General features: G+C 42.6%; 1 protein-coding gene across 1 annotated transcript in view; it reads right to left on the reverse strand.

Annotated features, from left to right (window-relative positions):
* The window catches only part of cfap99 (cilia and flagella associated protein 99), a 155047-nt gene that overhangs the window by 32186 nt on the left and 104061 nt on the right, over positions 1–18800 (reverse strand). Inside the window, exons 9-11 of the mRNA XM_041185362.1 lie at positions 18282–18370; positions 4947–5151; positions 4061–4202 (exon numbers count right to left, since the gene is read on the reverse strand). Of these exons, the coding sequence (XP_041041296.1) occupies positions 4061–4202; positions 4947–5151; positions 18282–18370 (436 nt within the window). The remainder of the gene's footprint in view (positions 1–4060; positions 4203–4946; positions 5152–18281; positions 18371–18800) is intronic.

An 18800-nucleotide genomic window follows, 5' to 3' on the forward strand; every position in this document is an offset into this window, starting at 1 on the left:
AAGCCTCTTGAGAACTGGTGGTCTGAATCCTGAATTTAGAGTTGCATCACAAACATACCACTTTAAAACATAGGTTATAACAGTTGTTTAAAGTTTCTCTCAGGGATTTTTAAATAACTCAGCTTTACCAACTGCTCTGGTCTCATAACACTGATACTATTTTTGATAAGATTGTTCGGGGAGAAAGAATGGAGGAGAATGAAGTTGAAGTGTTCAGTTCAGTTGGTAGAGTTACAAGAAAAAGATCCACGAATAAAGCAGTTATATCAGACAGCTATATCAGAAATAGAGGCAGAATGTATTCCAGAATGTTATTACCTTAAAGGTAATGTGTTAATGAGGAAGTGAAGACATATCAAGTTTCAACAGATGAAAAATGGATGGAAGTGCATTAGATTGTTATACCATCGGGTGAGATACTGAGAGTAGCTCATGAAATTCCATTAAGGAGACATTTAGGAATTAGGAAAGACATAGGTGAAAATATACAAACATTTTTATTAGCCTGGATGCATAGAGACATAGTCAAATTCTGTAGAACATGTCATACATATCAGGTGACAGGGAAACCACAAGCAGTGATTAAGCCGCAACCTTTAATTCCAATTCAAGCATTTGAGGAAACTTTTACTAGAGTCATGATTGATTGTGTACGACCCCTCCCTAAGACTAAAAGTGGAAATCAGTACTTGCTGACAAGAATGGATGTGTCTACAAGGTTTCCTGAAGCAATACCGTTGCAAAATATTACAGCAAAGAGAATTGTGGAAAAGTTGACTAAATTTTTTACAAGAGATGGTTTGCCAAAAGAAATACAATCAGATCTGGGTTCAAATTTCGTATCACAGCTGTTAAAGGAAGTAATGAGCAGATTGGGCATAAAATAGTTGAAATCAACGGCTTACCACCCTGAATCACAGGGTGCTTTGGAAAGATGATGTCAAGCTTTAGAAACCATGATGAGGGCTTACAGTCAAGACTATCCAAAGGATTGGGACAGGAGAACTCCATTCTTGTAATTTGCTATTAGGGATGATCCTAATGCATCAACTGGATTTAACCCTTTTGAATAAGTCTATGGTCATGAGTTAAGGGGACCACTGAAGTTGATTCATGAGAAATTAGTGGGTCAAAATTCAGAAACTACTCTCCTGGATTATGTATCAAACTTCAAAGGAAGATTGAACAAAGCATGTGAATTAGCCAGGGAACATTTAAAGATATCACAGCAAGTGTTGAAAATGAAGATGGATAGGAGAGCCACAGCTCATAATTTCATTGCTGGGGAAAATGTGTTAGTTTTGTTACCAATACTGGGTGAATCATTAAAGGCAAGGTTTAGTGTGCCTTATAGGGTTGAAAAGAAATTGAGTGAAGTAAATTATTTAATAAATACTCCAGGTAGAAGAAATCAAAGGGTGTATCATGTAAATATTCTTTAAAAGTACTTTGACAGGGAAGAGATGGAGGCATTATTGGTGCTGGATAAGGAGAAAGTGGTAGAAAAGAGGGATTCTGAAATTAAGTTTCCTCTAATAAAATTGGATAATGAGGGGGGTACTTAAAAATTTAAATGTAATATTGAGTTACCTTCCAGACAAGTGTCAAAGTGATTTGGAGAAGCTATTGCAGTCACACAAAGCTATTTGTGGGAATAAGCCGGGGGGTACAAATTTAGCTACATGTGATGTATGTGTAGGCGCTTCATTTTCAATAAGATTAAATCCAACAAAGTTATCACAAGTACAAAAAGAAATTGAATTCATGCTTCAAAATGACACCATTGAGTCTAGTTGCAGTAACTGGAGTGCACTTATTCTGATGGTACCGAAACTGGATTCAACACAAAGAATATGTGTGGATTATCGAAAGGTGAATGCAATGAATAAAGTGAATTCATTTCCTATACCATGGTTGGAAGATTGCAATGAGAAAGTGGGACAATCAAAGTTTGACTTGCTAAGAGGATATTGTCAAGTACCGTTATCAGAGAGAGCAAAAGAGATATCGGCTTTTGTGATGCCAGATGGACCATATCAGTTTAAAGTCATGCCGTTTGGTATGTAAAATGTACCAGCAACATTTCAAAGATTAACAAAGTAATTGCAGGTCTAAGCAATTGTGCTGTTTATATTGATGATTTGATAGTTTTCAGTCAAAATGGGAGGAGCATTTACAACATTCGGAAGAATTAGTTAATCAACTGCAAGAAGCTAATTTGGTGATGAACTTAGCTAAAAGTGAGTTTGCAAAAGTGCAAGTTACATATCAAGGCCACACCATTGGGCATGGTAAGGTGGCTCCGAGAGATGTGAAAATCAAAGCCATCGTGGATTTCTCTGTGCCTACAACAAAATGAGAAGTTTTGAGATTTCTGGGCATGAGTGAGTTTTACCGGAAATTTTTACCCAACTTTAACAGATTGGTTGCTCCATTGAATTATTAAAAAAGAACAAAAAGTTTCAATGGACTCAGGAGTGTCAGAAAGCATTTGACAGTTTAAAAAATGTTTTGACTACGACACCAGTTTTGGCAGTACCTAAACATGCCAAACAATTTAAGTTGGCCGTTGATGCAAGTGATGTAGGCTTTGGGGCTGTGCTGTTGCAAGACAGTGAAACTGGAATTGAGAAACCGAAAGGCTATTTTTCACGGAAATAGAATGTACAACAGAGAAAATATTCAACGATCGAAAAGGAGACTCTGCATCTGGTGTTAGTGTTGCAGCATTTCAAGGTTTATGTTGCAAACAATTCGTCAGACACAATTGTTTATACAGACCACAATTCTTTAAAATTTCTGGATAGATTTTGAGACTGAAGTACAAGGCTGTTCAGATGGAGTTAATTACTGCAACCATTTAATTTGTGGATTATACATGTGGCTGGATGAGAAAATCTAATTGTAGACACATTGTTGAGAGTTTAAAGCTGAAAGGGAAATTGAACATTTAAAATCTGGGCACTGGACTGAAATGACCTCTGTTAATACCAAGAATTTATATATATATTGTTATGTTAATGCATGTTATCTGGTAATGTGATAGTTTGGGTACATAGATGAGTATAGTAGGGAGTGTAAGATGGGTTAAGAAAATGAAGCCATCTTTTAATATTATGATGGTTCATTTTTCCATAAGGATGGAGGTGTGACAAAAGTATAATAATTTGCATAATATTTTTCATGTTTATTGTAAAGTAGGTTTATGGGGTTAAGTATAGTTGGGTCTACTTGTGAGTGATTTAATTATATTTGGAGTCAAGTGGACTGCAAGCTTTAAATCATCAAAAGAAGCTAGGTGCTTGACATGCTAATGAGTAAACATAAAAGCAAACAACTGTGTATGCTGGAAATCCAATGGCAAGCGACAGGGAGGTCTGGATCATGCTTGCCGACAGACTGAAGGTGTTCACCACCTTCAACACCTCATTGTCCTTTTGTTTATGACATTTTTTGGCTATCTCCACCTATCACTGGCCTTCTATCCAGCTCTACCTGTCCCCCCCCAACTTAAACCAGCTTATATTTCACCTCTTTTCTATTTTTCCTTAGTTCTGTTGAAGAGTCATACGGACTTGAAATGTTAACTGTGTTCCTCTCTGCAGATGCTGTCAGACCTGCTGAGTTTTTCCAGGTATTTTTATTTTTGTGCTGGCTTAGCATGTAAGTTGTGAAGGGAATTTGCATTTTTAGATAAATGAAGGGATTTTTAGATAAATGAAGATAAATAGAAGAATGTGCTGATAGAGTGAGATGAAGAAGTGAGGGAGGAAGATTTTGGAGGGCATAAACACTAGCGTGGACCAGCTGGGCTGATTGTTTTGTTATGAGCCTATCATTGAGAGTAATTCTATGTATATGAATCTTTACTGCTCTTTGGGGTATATACAAATAATTTTTATACTCCAAAGAGCAGTGAAGATTCATATTGATTCTTTAATATTCTTTAGTATTGATTCTTTAATATTTCTTGTATTAAGAACGTGAAAAGGGAGTCTGGATTTTAAAAAGGGGAAAACCAATAGCGTTGTACAAAGTGAATTATGTTTACTCCACATACCCATCTTCTGTTTATCTTCCTGCATTTTCAATTTTTGCTGCTTTGTGTTGTGACGTTCTTTTATCATCCGCTCCACCAGTTCCTTTGCCTCCTTCTCTTCCCGTAGTCTCTTCTCTGTATATTTCTGCATCATTTCTGCTGTCTGAAATGACAGATATTTAAGTTATGAAAAGTCATGTGTTCTTTGAGGAGTGCAGAAAGATAGCATATTCCTAGATTGTTTTTATTGACACTTAAACTATTGGATTTTATACATTCACCCTTGGGTTACAGACAGGGTCCAGAGGAATTTCAGTCTCTATATTCTTAATGAAGTATTCAGCTCATGCAGATTCAGACACTGAAGCAAATCCAAATATTTACAATCATAAATGAGAAGATTAGCTTAATGTTATTGGAGCAAAATACTGCAGAAGCTGGAAATACACAGAAGGTTTGGCAGCATCTGTTGAGAGAGAAATAGAATTAATGCTTGAGGTTGATGATCCTGTGTCAGAGCTAGGAGTACTTAAAGATGTAATGGTTTTTAATCAAGGCGGGGAAAGGAGTGAGGAAAGTACAAAAAGGAAGGTCTGTGTTGGGGAAGAAGGCAGAATAGATTAAACGACAAATGGCATGATGGTGCAAGGCAAAGGGAGATAATAGGACAAGTAAAGAATCAATAGATGGTTCTAGTGAATGCTTAAATGGGCAAATGAATGGGCAGTCTAAGCTAAAAAAAACACACAAAACAGAGAGAAAAAAATGGGAGCAGAGGCTATGATCTGAAATTGTTAGACTTATTGATGAGTCCAGACTTTTATTTCTCTTTGTGTTCTGTAATTAATTTCCACTACATTTCCAACATGTTGACTACATAACATGGAACAACGAAGTGACTCAGTACCTCCTCTTTCTGCAGAGCTGCTTTCCTCCTGTTCTCCTCGATTCTTGCTTCCCGTGCCAGAATTGCATCCTCTAAGAGGATCTTTCCTTCAAGATAACGGCGTTGAACCTCTGCCAGCTGTTGTTCCATCAACTCTTCATCCTTTTTCTTCAGCAAGTTTTCAAATTTGGAGGGATCATAACCTGCTTCTATTAGATGATCAATTCTGGAATAACCATATAAGAAACTCTTGTTAAGGTTTTGACAGTCATTGTTTTTTAATACTAACAGAAGGGTCAAATTACTCAGTTACTCACAGAAATATCAGCACAGAAGTAGGTCCATTGTGCCTGTGCCAATATCAGATGCAATTACTCAGTGTCAAATATCCACCATATGAATGATTGCAGTCATGGGTGTCAGTTGTTCAGTCACACCCAGAATGAAAGTGGGATTGTTTGCATTTCTTTGCAAGTGTTTGCGCTGTGGGTATTTCCCCTCTCTTGAAAAAGACACACCTGTAATTTTCTCACTTCATACCACAGTTCTATCTGGATCCCATGGTTTAAACAACTAGGCTGGTGTCAGCTAACCTACTTCTAGAAAGTCTCACTGCAGAACTATAAACATTTCCTTGTGACTTTTCTACTGTTTACAAACCTAGCTCATTAAAGTGGCTCTGGAGCAAAGTTTCTCTGGCAAATCAACTCTGATGTATTGCTTCCCATTGAAGGGGCTCTGTGGTTTTGCAATCCTCATAGAATGAACCATAGTATGATAAAGTATAGAAGGAGGCTTTTTGTTCCATCATGTCTGTGCCAGCTCTTTGATAGAACTATCCAATTAATTTCACTCCCTTGGTCTTTCTACATAACCCTATAAATGTTTGTCCCTTCAAGTATTTAACCAATTCTCTTCTGAACATGCCTAATGAATCTGCTTCCACCACCCTTTAAGGCAGTGTATTCCAGATCACAATAACTCACTGCATAAAAATTTATTTCACCTCTGGTTCTAATTTATTCTCGATAATTTATTCTGATGGATCAGTTGGTCAAGGTAATTGCAGTTGAACATGCAACCTAGAGCCAAGGCTCTATTCCTGATTCTTCCTGAATTAGTCTCAGTGGAGTGACCGGAGGGCACTACAATTAGGGCAGAATTGTCCCAGATTTGCACAAAGTGCAGTAGTGGGCGGGGAAAAAAGACGTTTTACCTGCCAGCCGCAATGGTGGGTTTTCATGCTGTATCGTCCCTTTCCCGGCGTGTTCTACCTCATTAATAATGCATTCCTGGGAAACATGCAGGATCGCTAGCATGGTGGCCTCTGATTCGCCTGCCCCACCATCACCTCAGGTCTTCAATAATCCAGGCGTCATATTTAAAGTGCGCCCTTGCACAGAGCTAGCACTCTCTAAGGGATCGGAAGCTGCTGCAAAGTCATGGCTGCCAAAGGGAAGAAACATCTGCCCCTAAAGTTAGCAACAACTCCCTCAGGCACCGACTGGACACACTGGAGGCCCACCATGAAGACCTCTATCCCCACTCTAGGCAAAGATCAGCAGGCAAGGTGACAAATCCAGCAGATAAGGTGACAAATCCAGTATGAGAGGCGGTGGCAGTGGTGGTCAGCGCCAATACCCTGCAAAAGAGGACAGCTACCCAGTGTTGAAAGAGGATGAATGATCTCCTCTGTTCTACTATTGTAAGTCACTCTTCTCATCGCTCTCAACTCACACACTCACAAACCCATCACACATCCACAGGGATCTCACTCATTGCCAGTTCAAGAGACATCACCATTCACTCCCAGACACACACCTTCATCTGCCCTGCGGATTGTGTCCATAGCACCAGTCATGACTCAGGCATCCTGTTCAACTGGTCTGGCAGGCGTCCTCCTTACACTTTCTCCATCTGTCTTCATGCAGGACACGCTGGCACAAAACAAAAGGGAGAGATCGCAGAATGTTGGAGACTTAACATCAAGGTCCTCACAGACCTTGAAAATAGTTATCCAGCTGGCTGGCGACGATCTGGACCGGTCCTGTACTAACAGTGAGGTCGGGGGTGCTGAACCAAGTGAGGATCCAGCAGCGCAACATCCATCAGACGACCATGTGGTGAGTCAATTCCCCTGTTCCACAGTCCCCTGCCATGCACTAATTATCTCTCCTTGCTTTTGTAGGCACATCTAGGAAGCAGCTGAGGGGTACCACGACCCAAGTCCTCAACTCAAGCCCTGAAGACACCTCGTTAGGAGAATCTGATGACACCCTAAATGAAGACCTGTCACAGTACTCACCCACATCCTCCACCAGCGCAAAGACACATACCTCGGTGGGACCTAGCTCTACAGTAGCCTTGGGGTCACAATCTGGTGAGCACATTGGACTGATCCATAGCAGGCAGTGGCGGCAGGGTTCCCAGATTTCCAGCACTTGGAGGACTGCTAGAAGGCAGGAATCTGCTAAGTTCGAGGAGGAGATGAGGAGTCTCTGGACTCGGTCAGACCTCAGTTGCTGGAACTGCAAAGGCAAACTCAGGAACATCAGGAAGGGATGTCCGCTGCACTCCTCAGGTTGCAAAGTATGATGGAGTAGTCCATCCGCCTTCAGGCTGAGGTGATAGCGCCGGCATGTCAACACACCGAGATCAACACTGCTAGGATGGCAACTGCCATTGAGACCTTGGTCCAGGACATCGCTCCTGCACAGCTGCACAGGCTGAACTCCATCGCTGATGCCACAGTTGGCCTCCAACAGTGTCAATATGAGAGGGGTGTGAGGTAGTTCATTCTCAGTCCAGCTTCCCCTTCTCCTCAAGAAGTCAACCAAGGGCCCTCAGGCACCCAGGCACCCATAGGGAGGAAGATCAGCAGGTGCACAGGCCGAGGAGGATGCCACTGCCACACAGCAGGACACTGAAAGCAGGCAGGGGCCTACCAGGTCTAGGCCAGAGGATGACCACCAAAATCATCACAGACAGGGCCTGCCAGTCAGCAGCTGCCTCCACCTCTGCTGTGGACATTGGGGGAGCATCAAGATGTAACGGCAGGGTTAGGAAGGTTAAGAAGATGTAACTCTTTTGGAGTTAAAACAATTAAACTAAATTAACAAAATAAGGGATAAAACAAGCACAGCCCCTAAGTCAGGTCAGATTAAAAAAATGTAGTTGCACAGCCTGAGCACGGATGTTAATCACTTGTAAATAATGTTCATTCTTGTAAATAAACTCCCAAGAAAGTCTCCCTGCCTATGGCTCTTTGTTCTGATGAGCAGTGTTTGTCTCACTCAGATGTGAAACCTTTCTGCACAAGATAAAGGCAGGTGTCTCAGTCCAGGGCCTCTTCCCTGTGCTCTGTGCGGCCTTCAGACCAAAGTGACGGTCCGGCCTCACACTCCGTGAACATATTAGTGATGCCTACACTTCGATGGTTCTTGTTATTGCTGAAAGAATGTCATGGACAGGTGTCATTCTCTCTGTATGCTCTCAGCACCTTTAAGGTGGGCTGGTCCCTATCTCGTCAGCATCTGTGACCAGTGGCGCTGTGCTCCTGAAGGGATCAGGTGCTGAAGGTGGACAAAGATGGCTATTAGAGTTTCATGGCTGCGTCTCCAAGATGTGACCCTGATCAGAGAGCACAAGTGAGCTTCCCTCGAACAGACAGGAGTCAGACATTCTCAGAGGCTATGTGAAGATCTATGGAGTGTCCTCACTGTATGTCGTCATCATCCACCACAAATCTAGCAGCTATGATGACCTCCCGAGCACACTTGCTTTGTCTGGCCAATTTGAAGGCCTCATCGCTGTCATCGTCATCTTCGAGGACCTCCTCACTCTCATCTTAGTCGAAGTCCTCTTCATCGGTGGAGACCTCCAGCTCCTGCATCTCCTCCTCAGCCAGCTTCTTTCCCCGTTGCAGCACCAGGTTATGGAGCATGCAGCAAACGATGATGATGCATGACACCCTTTGGGGACTGTAGTGCAGTGCTCCACCAGACCTGTCAAGGCACTGGAACCTCATTTTCAAAATGCCTATAATTTGCTCCACCAAAGTCCGTATCCCGTCATGAGCCTCTTTGTACCGTCACTCTGCTGCAGTCTGAGGCCACTGCACGGGTGCCATCAGCCACAGCCTCTGTGGTAGCCCTTGTCTCCAAGGAGCCAACCTTGCAGCCTCAATGGACCGTGGAAGACGTCAAAGGATCTGAGACCTGCTAAGGATGTAGGAGTCATGGACGGTCCCTAAGAATCAAGCGCAGACCTGTAGGATGCGTTTGTGGTGGTCACACACCAGCTGAACATTCAGCGAGTGGAAGCCCTTGTAGTTGACGTTGTTGACAGCTTGTTGCCATGGAGATGTAAGCGCCACATGAGTGCAGTCGATGGCACCCTGCACCTGTGAAAAACTTGGGATCTGCGCAAATCCTGGTGCTCTTGCCTCCTGGCTTTCCTGATCCTGGGCAAAATGCACAAAGTGCTGTGCCTTCATGAAGACGGAGTCCATGACCTCCTGGATACACTTGTGCGTGGAGGCTTGTGAGATCCCGCATAGGTCACCTGCGGAACCCTGGAAGGGTTCAACTTGTCCAGTCAGCCAATTACTTACTGCCCCCTAAAATTTGAAGTCTGCGACCAAGGGTGAAAAGTTCTGGAGCATTTGGTGGCATTTTCATGTTTTTGCATTGCTTGATTGGGTAGAAAAGCTTCAGAGGCTCAACTTCAAGCATGTCAATGGAGCTGCAGCTGAACAGTCTCAGCTACAGAAGAGTACTCAATTTTGATAAGCTTTTCCTAGTGCATAGCTGCTTCCCTCCCCTCCCCCCAACCCCCGGCATGTGCCTGAGTATTTCCTTCAGTCTGTCTGTGGTGCCTTACTCCCAACCAACCTACCCCCCCGCCACCCCTCCCCCCTGTGCTGGGGCCCTTGCCCCGGTACTGCACTGAAAGCCAGTCGAGAAAAAGCGACTTGCCTGTGCCCTCCGCAAATGTGTGGCGCCTCTTCCTTAATATCCTACGGGTGTTGCTTATGAGTGCTACGCACGGCTGTGTGCACTCACCTCCAAGTTCCCTTCAAGTTTAGCTTGCCTTTTAAAGGCAGTCATGAAGACTGCTGCTCTGAAGTCACACTGACGTGGGTGGTAAATTTGACATGGGGGTATGATTCTGGCGAGCAGGGCTTATAATTAGATGCAAATATATCAAAATGATGTTGCCGATGTGTGGTGGCAGGAAATGCGGCCCGCCATTGACAGGTGAAGCAGACGATCGCAAACTGCTTTCAGGATGGCGTAAAACCAATTTTTGGTCTTCTTGCCATATTGTACCCCCACCCCCACCCCCCACCCCCCTCCACTCCTACCATGGCCTCTGATGCCAAAGGGGCCAGAAAATTCCGGCCTGACTCAGGACATCTGTGTTAGGAAGCGGAAAATAAATCAGCCAGGGTTCTCACCGGTGACCACAATATGTTGACACTTGCTGAAAAGTTTGTGCATGTGTGTATTAGGCAAAGGCAGAAGTGGGAATAAATTGTGACAGTTACCCCTCCCTTTGGTTGAATACCCTACAGTTTTAGATCAAGTAGAATTTGGGATGTTTCCTAAGCTGTTGGGACCATCCTGATAAAATAGGGGCTGTGCATATAAAAGTTTTCTTAATAGGCAAGAGTAGGCTATTCTGCCCCTCGAGCTTGTTCCGCCAGTCATTAGATCCCATAAAGGACTCAGGAGAAACTTCTTTATCCAGAGAATGGTGAGAATGTGGAAGTTGCTGCCACAAGGTGGAGGGAAATATACAAAATATATTTAATGGGCAGTTAGACAAATGCCTGAAGGAGAAAGAAATGGAAGGATAGCCATTGGAAGGGTGAGACAAAGTATGGTGGAAGGAGACTCATGTGGAACATAAACACCAGCAAAGATTAGTTGGGCCAAATGGCCTATGTCTGCTGTAAAATTCTATGCAATCCAATGGCATGGTAGCATCAGGCACATAAAAAGATTTCTCAGAGAGCTTAACCTTTAGTTTACTTGACCAGGCAGTACAAAATCAAGCGTGAATGTAGCACTTAAAGTATTGCAGCCTGTCAAAAGAGGGAAAGCTTTGTGGTGGTAGGAAAGTGAACTGATTTTTCACATTGGCACATTTGGGTAACATTTCTCCCCAAATTAAACATTCAAGAATTTCTGTTCCAGGAGATAAGACAAAGAAGGGTAGCTCTAGTTAATGTTTCAAGTCCGTGTGACTCCTCATCAGAACTAAAGAACCTCTTTAGTTATGATGAAGAGTCATATGGACTCAAAACATTAACTCTGTCTTCTTCTCCACAGATGCTATCAGACCTGCTGAGTTTTTCCAGCAATTTTTATTTTTGTTTCAGATTTCCAGCATCCGCAGTGTTTTGTTTTTATCTTAAGGGTAGCTCTAATTGAGGCTGTAGGTCCAAGAGGTCACCCGACTCCCACACTGACCTAACAGCAAAGAGGATTAAGTTTGCTGACACCAGGGATAAGATGAATGAATTTGCTACTCAATTTTACACACATTTCCTGTGTGACACAAGAACCATGACGCAAGCCTAGCTTTGTGACACAGCCTCTATTTGAAACATTGCTGGCAACTGGGGAATAGTAAACATGACCCTAATGTTGAGGTGACCAGGCTACAGTGCTCCTCAGCTGTTAGGGAGTTTTTGAGTGGGGCTATCATTCATGGATCGAAAGAACAGTTCTGCTTTTCTAAGAACAAACCACTCACTATCATAATAATTTATGCAGGCATTATGATCTGCTGCACAGTGATAACATTAGTTGAACAGTTATGTGGAAGGCCTACCATGTTCTTTTAAAGACCACTAGTTGTACCACTTGCCATCTGGCACAAATGAGTATAGCAAGTACAGAAAATGGTTCATTCAGAACGTTGGAATTGCCAGATAGGAAAAGACTAAGGTGCATCTATTTTGCCTTCTAACAGCTGGGTATTTGCATGAAACAATGGTAGTGAAGTTGCAAACTAATCGTGGCAATCAATCTCAATCTGTCTACGACATAGTTGCCAACTGCATTTGGACATATACCTAGAGGCTTCATCATATAGCCTTCCACCCGTAGCGGACCTGTCATGACTTTACCCAAGATGGCAGCGGCCCGAGAGCCAGTGTAATCAGGGTGGAAGGTGGACCAGAGTCATTTCTACCGTTTCCACCAGAAGGAGGGGGTTAAAATTAGCTTTCTGTCCTGTTTGTGACTAAGCGCAATCTTTTCAAGCTGACGGGGATTTATTTATTTTTATTCTTTCATTGAATGTGGGCATCACTGTCAAGGCCTGCATTTGTTGCCTATACCTAATTGCCTTTGAACTGAGTGGCTTGCTCAGCCATTTCAGAGGGCAGTTAAGAATCAACCGCAATGCTGTGGGTCTGCAGTCACATGCAGGTCAGACCAGGTAAGGATGGTAGATTTCTTTCCCTAAAGGGCATTAGTGAACCAGATGGTGCTTTTTTTCCCCAACAATTGATGATAGTTTCATATGTACATACGAACATACGAATTAGGAGCAGGAGTAGGCCACTCGGCCCCTTGAGCCTGCTCTGCCGTTCAATAAGATTATGGCTGATCTGAATGTAACCTCAACCCCACATTCCTATCTATCCCCGATAACCTTTCACCCCCTTGTTAATCAAGGATCTATCTAGCTCTGCTTTAAAAATATTCAAGGACTCTGTTTCCGCTGCCTTTTCAGGAAGGGAACTCCAAAGACTCATAACTCTCTGAGAGAAAAAAATTCTCTTCTTCTCTGTCTTAAATGAGTAACCCCTTTTTTTTATACAGTGACCCCTAGTTCTAGATTATCACACAAGAGGAAACATCCTCTCCACATCCACCCTGTCAAGACCCCTCAGGATCTGAAAGGTTTCAAGTGAGTCGTCTTTTACTCTTCTAAATTCCATTGGATATAAGCCTAACCTGTCCAGCCTTTCCTCATAAGACAATGTGCCCATTTCTGGTATTAGTCTAGTAAACCTTCTTTGAACTGCTTCTAATGCTTTTATATCTTTCTTTAAATAACGAGACCAGAACTATACACAATACTCCAGATGTGGCCTCAGTAATGCCCTGTACAACTGAAGCATAACCTCTGTACATTTGTAATCAATCCCCTTCACAGTAAAAGACAACATTCTATTAGCTTTCCTAATTACCTGTTGTACCTGCATACTAACCTTTTGTGATTCATGCATTAGGACACCCAGACCCCTCTGAATCTCAGAGATCTGCATTCTCCCACCATTTAGATAATAAGCTTCTTTTTTATTCTTCCTTACAAAATGAACAATTTCACATTTGCCCACATCATATTCCATTTTTCCATATATTTGCCCACTCACTTAACCCATCTATGTCACTCTGCAGCCTCCTTACATCCTCTTCACAATTTACTTTCCTACCTATCTCTGTGTCGTCAGCAAATTTAGCCACCGTTCCTTCGGTCCCTTCATCCAAGTCATTTATATAAATTGTAAAATCTTGAGGCCCCAGCACACCACTCATCACATCCTGCCAACCAGAAAAAGATCCATTTATGCTAACTTTCTGTTTCCTGTCAGCTAGCCAATCTTCTATCCACGCTAATATGTTACCCCCTACCATGACATTTTATTTTCTGCAATAACCTTTGATGTGGAATTTCATCAAATGCCTTCTGGAAATCTAAATACAGTACATCAACCGGTTCCCCTTTATCCACAGCACATGTGACTCTTTTAAAGAACTCCAATAAATTGGTTAAACAGGTTTCCCTTTTACAAAACCATGTTGACTCTGCCTGATTGTCTTGAATTTTTCTAAGTGCCCTGCTATAACATCTTTAATAATATCCTCTAACATTTTCCCTATGACAGATGTTAGGCTAACTGACCTGTAGTTTCAAGCTTTCTGTCTCCCTCCCTTTTTGAATAAAGGAGTTACATTAGCTATTTTCTAGTCTAATGGAACCTTCTCTGAATCTAGGGAATTTTGGAAGATTAAAACCAATGGATCAACTATCACACTAGCCACTTCTTTCAAGACCTTAGGGTGAAGTTAATCTGGACCTGGGGATTTGTCAGCCTGCAACCCCAACAATTTGCTTAATACAACTTCCCTGGTTTGGATGTACTTAATTCTCCTTCTAAATGAATGTAAAATTCAATCATATCATGATCGTTGCTACCTCGATGTGCCTTCACTATGAGGTTATCAATTAATCTTATCTTGTTGATCAAAACCAGGTCTCGTATAGCCTGCTCTGTGGTTGGCTCCAGAACGCTCTGTTCTAAGAAACTATCCCAAAGACATTCTATGAACTCCTCATCTACACTACCTTTGCCCATCTAATTTATCTAGTCTATACACAGATTAAAATCCCCCATGATTATTGCTGTACCTTTCTGGCAAGCTCCCATTATCTCTTCTTTTATACTCTGTCTTACTGTGTATTTACAATCAGGGGACCTGTACACCACTCCGAACAAATGACTTCTTGCCTTTATCATTCCTCATCTCAACCCAAACTGCTTCTACATCCTGGTTTCCTGAACTTGGGTCATCCCTCTCTAATGTGCTAATACCATTTTAATTAACTGAGCCACCCCTCCACCTTTTCCTAACTTCCTGTCCTCCTAAATGTCATGTACCCCTCAATGCTCAGGTCCCAATCTATGTCATCCTGTGGCTATGTCTCTGTAATAGCTATCAGATCATACTTATTCATTTCTATTTGTGCTATCAATTCATCTGTTTTGTTTCGAATGCTACATGCGTTTAGATACAGAGCCCTTAGTTTTGATCCTTTTATTATTTTTGTTGCATCTAGCCTTATCTGCTGATTTAGTACTCTCTGTCCCTTCCTGTCACAGTCTGTTTATCATTTCCCATATTAATATCTTTCTCTCTTGCTTTGCCTCTACTCTTTGGTTTACCACATCTTGCCAAATTTGATCCCTTGACCCCACTTTTCAGTTTAAAACCTCCTCTACTTCCTGAGTTATGCGGCTGGCGAGGACACCTGTCCTAGCACATCTCAGGTGTGGACCATCCCAACAGTACAGACCCCACTTTCCCCAGTGCTGCTGCCAGTGCCCCAGGAACTGGAACCCACTTCTCCCATGCCAGTCTTTGAGCCACGCATTCATTTCTCGAATCTTATTTGTCCTATGCCAATTTGCATGTGGTTGAGGTAATAATCCAGAAATTATTACCTTTGAGGTTCTGTTTCTTAATTTGGAGCCTAGCTCGTCATACTGACTATGCAGAGCGTCGTTCCTCATCCTATCCATGTCGTTGGTACCTAGATGGACCATGACCACCACGACCACCGGATCCTCGTCCTCCCACTGCACTCCAGTCCTGAGCAAATGTCCCAAACCCTGGCACCGGGCAGGCAACAAAGCTGTCTGGACTCTCATTCTTTGCTACAGAGAACAGTGTCAATCCCCCTCACTATACTGTCCCCTAATACCACTACGTTCCTTTTTGCTCCCCCGACTTTGATGGTTTCCTGTACCACAGTGCTATGGTCAGTTTACTCATCCACCTGGCAGCCCCCGCTCTCATCCAGACAAGCTGAGAGAACCTCAAACCTATTGATAATTTTCCCTCTCCCTAATGTGTCACAGAGTCTGCAGCTCAGACTCCAGGTCAATGACTCTGACCCAAAGTTCCTCAAGCCACAAACACTTAGTGCAGATGTTTTTTACTCCCACATGCTGCAGCCTTGACACATCCTTAATGTGTTTTAAATAATTACTTGATATATTAATCATTTATTTATGTTGCTTTCTTTTATATTTTATTAACTTTACCATCATGGTCAAGCTTTAAAACTCACAAGTTGGAACTGCACCATACAAACTGGGAAGGTTCCAGGTTCAGTAGCTACTTGTGCTGATTTAGCTGTTTTTCCAGCCAAGGCAGTAGCAGAGTCACAATTGTCCTTGGCTGTCCCAGTTTAGGAGGCTGAAAATAACAGTCTGGATTCCCATTGCTGACTGCAATGCAGTGACAAGAGTTGCAATCTCCATTTGGGCATATTTCTTTGAGGTTTTATCTCATGACCTCCTGCCTATAACCCCACTGCCCCCTCCCCCACCAACCCCAACAGTCAGTCTTTTCACCCTGTAAGACTTGGAAAAAAAAGTGATTGTTCCAAAAATTAAAAAAAAACATAATTTTACTAATGCTTCTAAGATATTTGCTCACAGAGGAGATTAATCTTTAATCCCTGGAGACTCCAGGAGGATCTTGGGGGATTATTAACCATACTGGGTGTGTGAATGTGGTGAGGACAATAGTAGCTCAGTGAGGATGGTTCCGTGGTCAAATAGCTTGATGACACTCACTATCTGGGATAATGAGTAAAGAATGGCTATTTGCGAGATGTACTGGAATTACCATAATCATGCAACCTCTGATGATGTTATGATATGTAAATAAAGGCTTTAGGGCAGTAGCCATTTTACACACTACATGGAACAGGGCACCTGAATCAACACTGTCAGCAAAATAGACAGGATATGTGGAAGATGAACATAACTGAAATAAAGGTTAACTTAGCACTGATGAAGCTCATTAATATTTTGCAATAACTCAATGTTCTGAATAGGGTTGCCAACCCTCCAGGATTGGCCAGGCGTCTCCGGGGATTGAAGAGCAATCTCCAGGACAACCCTGGAGAAAAATCATAGGGACATTATAAAAAGATTTTTTCTTTATTTTCTTGAACAGTTCTCTCTACCAGACATAAAAATATTGAAAGTAGGAAAAAAAGGTGGATTGGCTGACAGCCAAGCATAATCCAATTGGGTGATGAATCTTTTTGCTTTCCAATTGGTGTAGGAAGGCAGTGCATCACAAAGATGGATGTGTTAGCTGACGAATGGCTGCAGCATAGGGGTAAGTCATGTGATGGAACCTCCAGGAATACATTTAATCACAGTTAACAACCCTAGTACTGAATGACTTCAGTCGATTAAGTCTCAGCATCATAATCATACAGAGAAATTCAAAGCAAATGGTGCATATATATGGGGGCATTAAACAGTTTCCCAGGCCTCCATTAGTTCAAATAAGCTCACCTAAAACTCTGTTGCCCATATCCTAACTCACACCAAGTCACATTGACTCACCAGCCATGTGCTCACTGACTTACTAAGTGCTCCTGGCCTGGCAATGTTTCAATTTAAAAATTCTCATCCTTGTTTTCAAATCACTCCATGGCCTGGACTACCCTTTCTCTGTAATCTCCTCCAACAACAACTTTAACATAAGGGCCTTTAACATACTAAAACATTTCAAGGTGCTTCACGGGGGGGATTTCAAAACAAAATATAACACTTGAGTCACATAAGGAGATATTAGGTCAGATGACCAAAAGCTTGGTCAAAGAGGTGGGTTTAAATGGGTGTCTTAAAGGAGGAAAGAGAGATAGAGAAGTAGAGAGCTGTGTGGAGGAGAATTCCAAAGCTTAGGCCCAGGCAGTTGAAGGCAATGGTGGAGTGATTAAAATCTGGAATGCTCAAGAGACCAGAATTAGAGAAACATAGATATCTCAGAGGGTTGGAGGGGCTGGGGAAGATCACAGAGATGCAGCCACAGAGGGATTTCAAAACAAGGATGAGAAATCCAGCCCCACAACCCTCTGAGATCTCTGTATTCCTCCCAATTTTGGACTCTTGAGAGCTGGTCCTTAAAAAGAGCTCTGCAGGTGCAGAGTGTTTAAAATATACTTATCTGAATGTGAAGCCAGGAGGAGAAGGAGTGCTCCTCATGACCCCTCATTAAAAGTACTCCGGCCTCTGCTGATCAACACTACCCCCCACATTGTGACTTCGAATCCCCACTCTTCACCACCCCCGCCCGTCGATCGCCACCACTCTCTTTCCCACCCAACTCTGATCACTGCCACCTCCCCATCATGCAAGACCCTGTCATCCCTACAATCTACCATTCATCTATCGTCCCAACTCCATTGCCTTCCTTCCCAGTCACCCTATTTCCCAATTGCAACACCCCCATCCATCTTGGTCTCTTTTTACCACTTTGCTGATGGCCGCTTTAGTGGCCCACTCTGTGATTTCTCATTAGTTGTGAGTTACCTTGGAATGCAATTAGTTGTTCACAGTTGATTGGTTTGATATTAATGAGGCTTCAGGCCCAATATCGTGAATGCCTTGGGTCTCTATGTCCAGGCTCGAGATGCACATGATATTCAGCCTCGGGTTCCCATCATTAATTGTTCACTGCTGGTGGCACTAGAATGCCACCAAACCCAGTATAAAAGCAGCTAAAGAGAGCACTGAAGGTGCATTACCTTTGCAGTTCTTCTTTCACTCTGCGCTCGTAGAGAACGTTCTCCCTCAGGATGGCTGCTGTGTTCAATTTTATTGGAATATTTTCCATCTGTTTGATGAGAGAAAATGCATGTGTTATAAAATTCATTGTTTGCTCCATCACTGTGTTAGTCCATTTTCAAAACTTACCAGGTGCATAGTATAGCTGCAACAACAACCTTGACTGACAAATGATGAAAGAGACGCAGCTGTTTGGTTAACTACAAATCTAGCCATGAAAACAAAGAGAAAAATACCTGGAAGTGATTGCAAGTCAGTAAACTGATCTAAGATATCACATATGGGCCAAATCTTGCTGAAGCAGGACATCTCGTAGACTTTTTCCTGCATCCTTCACCTTGAGCTTTTTTCGCACCCCAACTTGCTTGAGGTGCTGAATAATAATAGCACAGCCATGGCAACGGGGCATCTGGGACCTCAGTGATTAACGGGGTCTGCAGTGTATCTCCTGAACCAAGTAAATTTCAGGATTCAGAAAG

This window comes from Carcharodon carcharias, chromosome 4, assembly GCF_017639515.1.
Source record: "Carcharodon carcharias isolate sCarCar2 chromosome 4, sCarCar2.pri, whole genome shotgun sequence".
Taxonomy (NCBI): Eukaryota; Metazoa; Chordata; class Chondrichthyes; order Lamniformes; family Lamnidae; genus Carcharodon; species Carcharodon carcharias.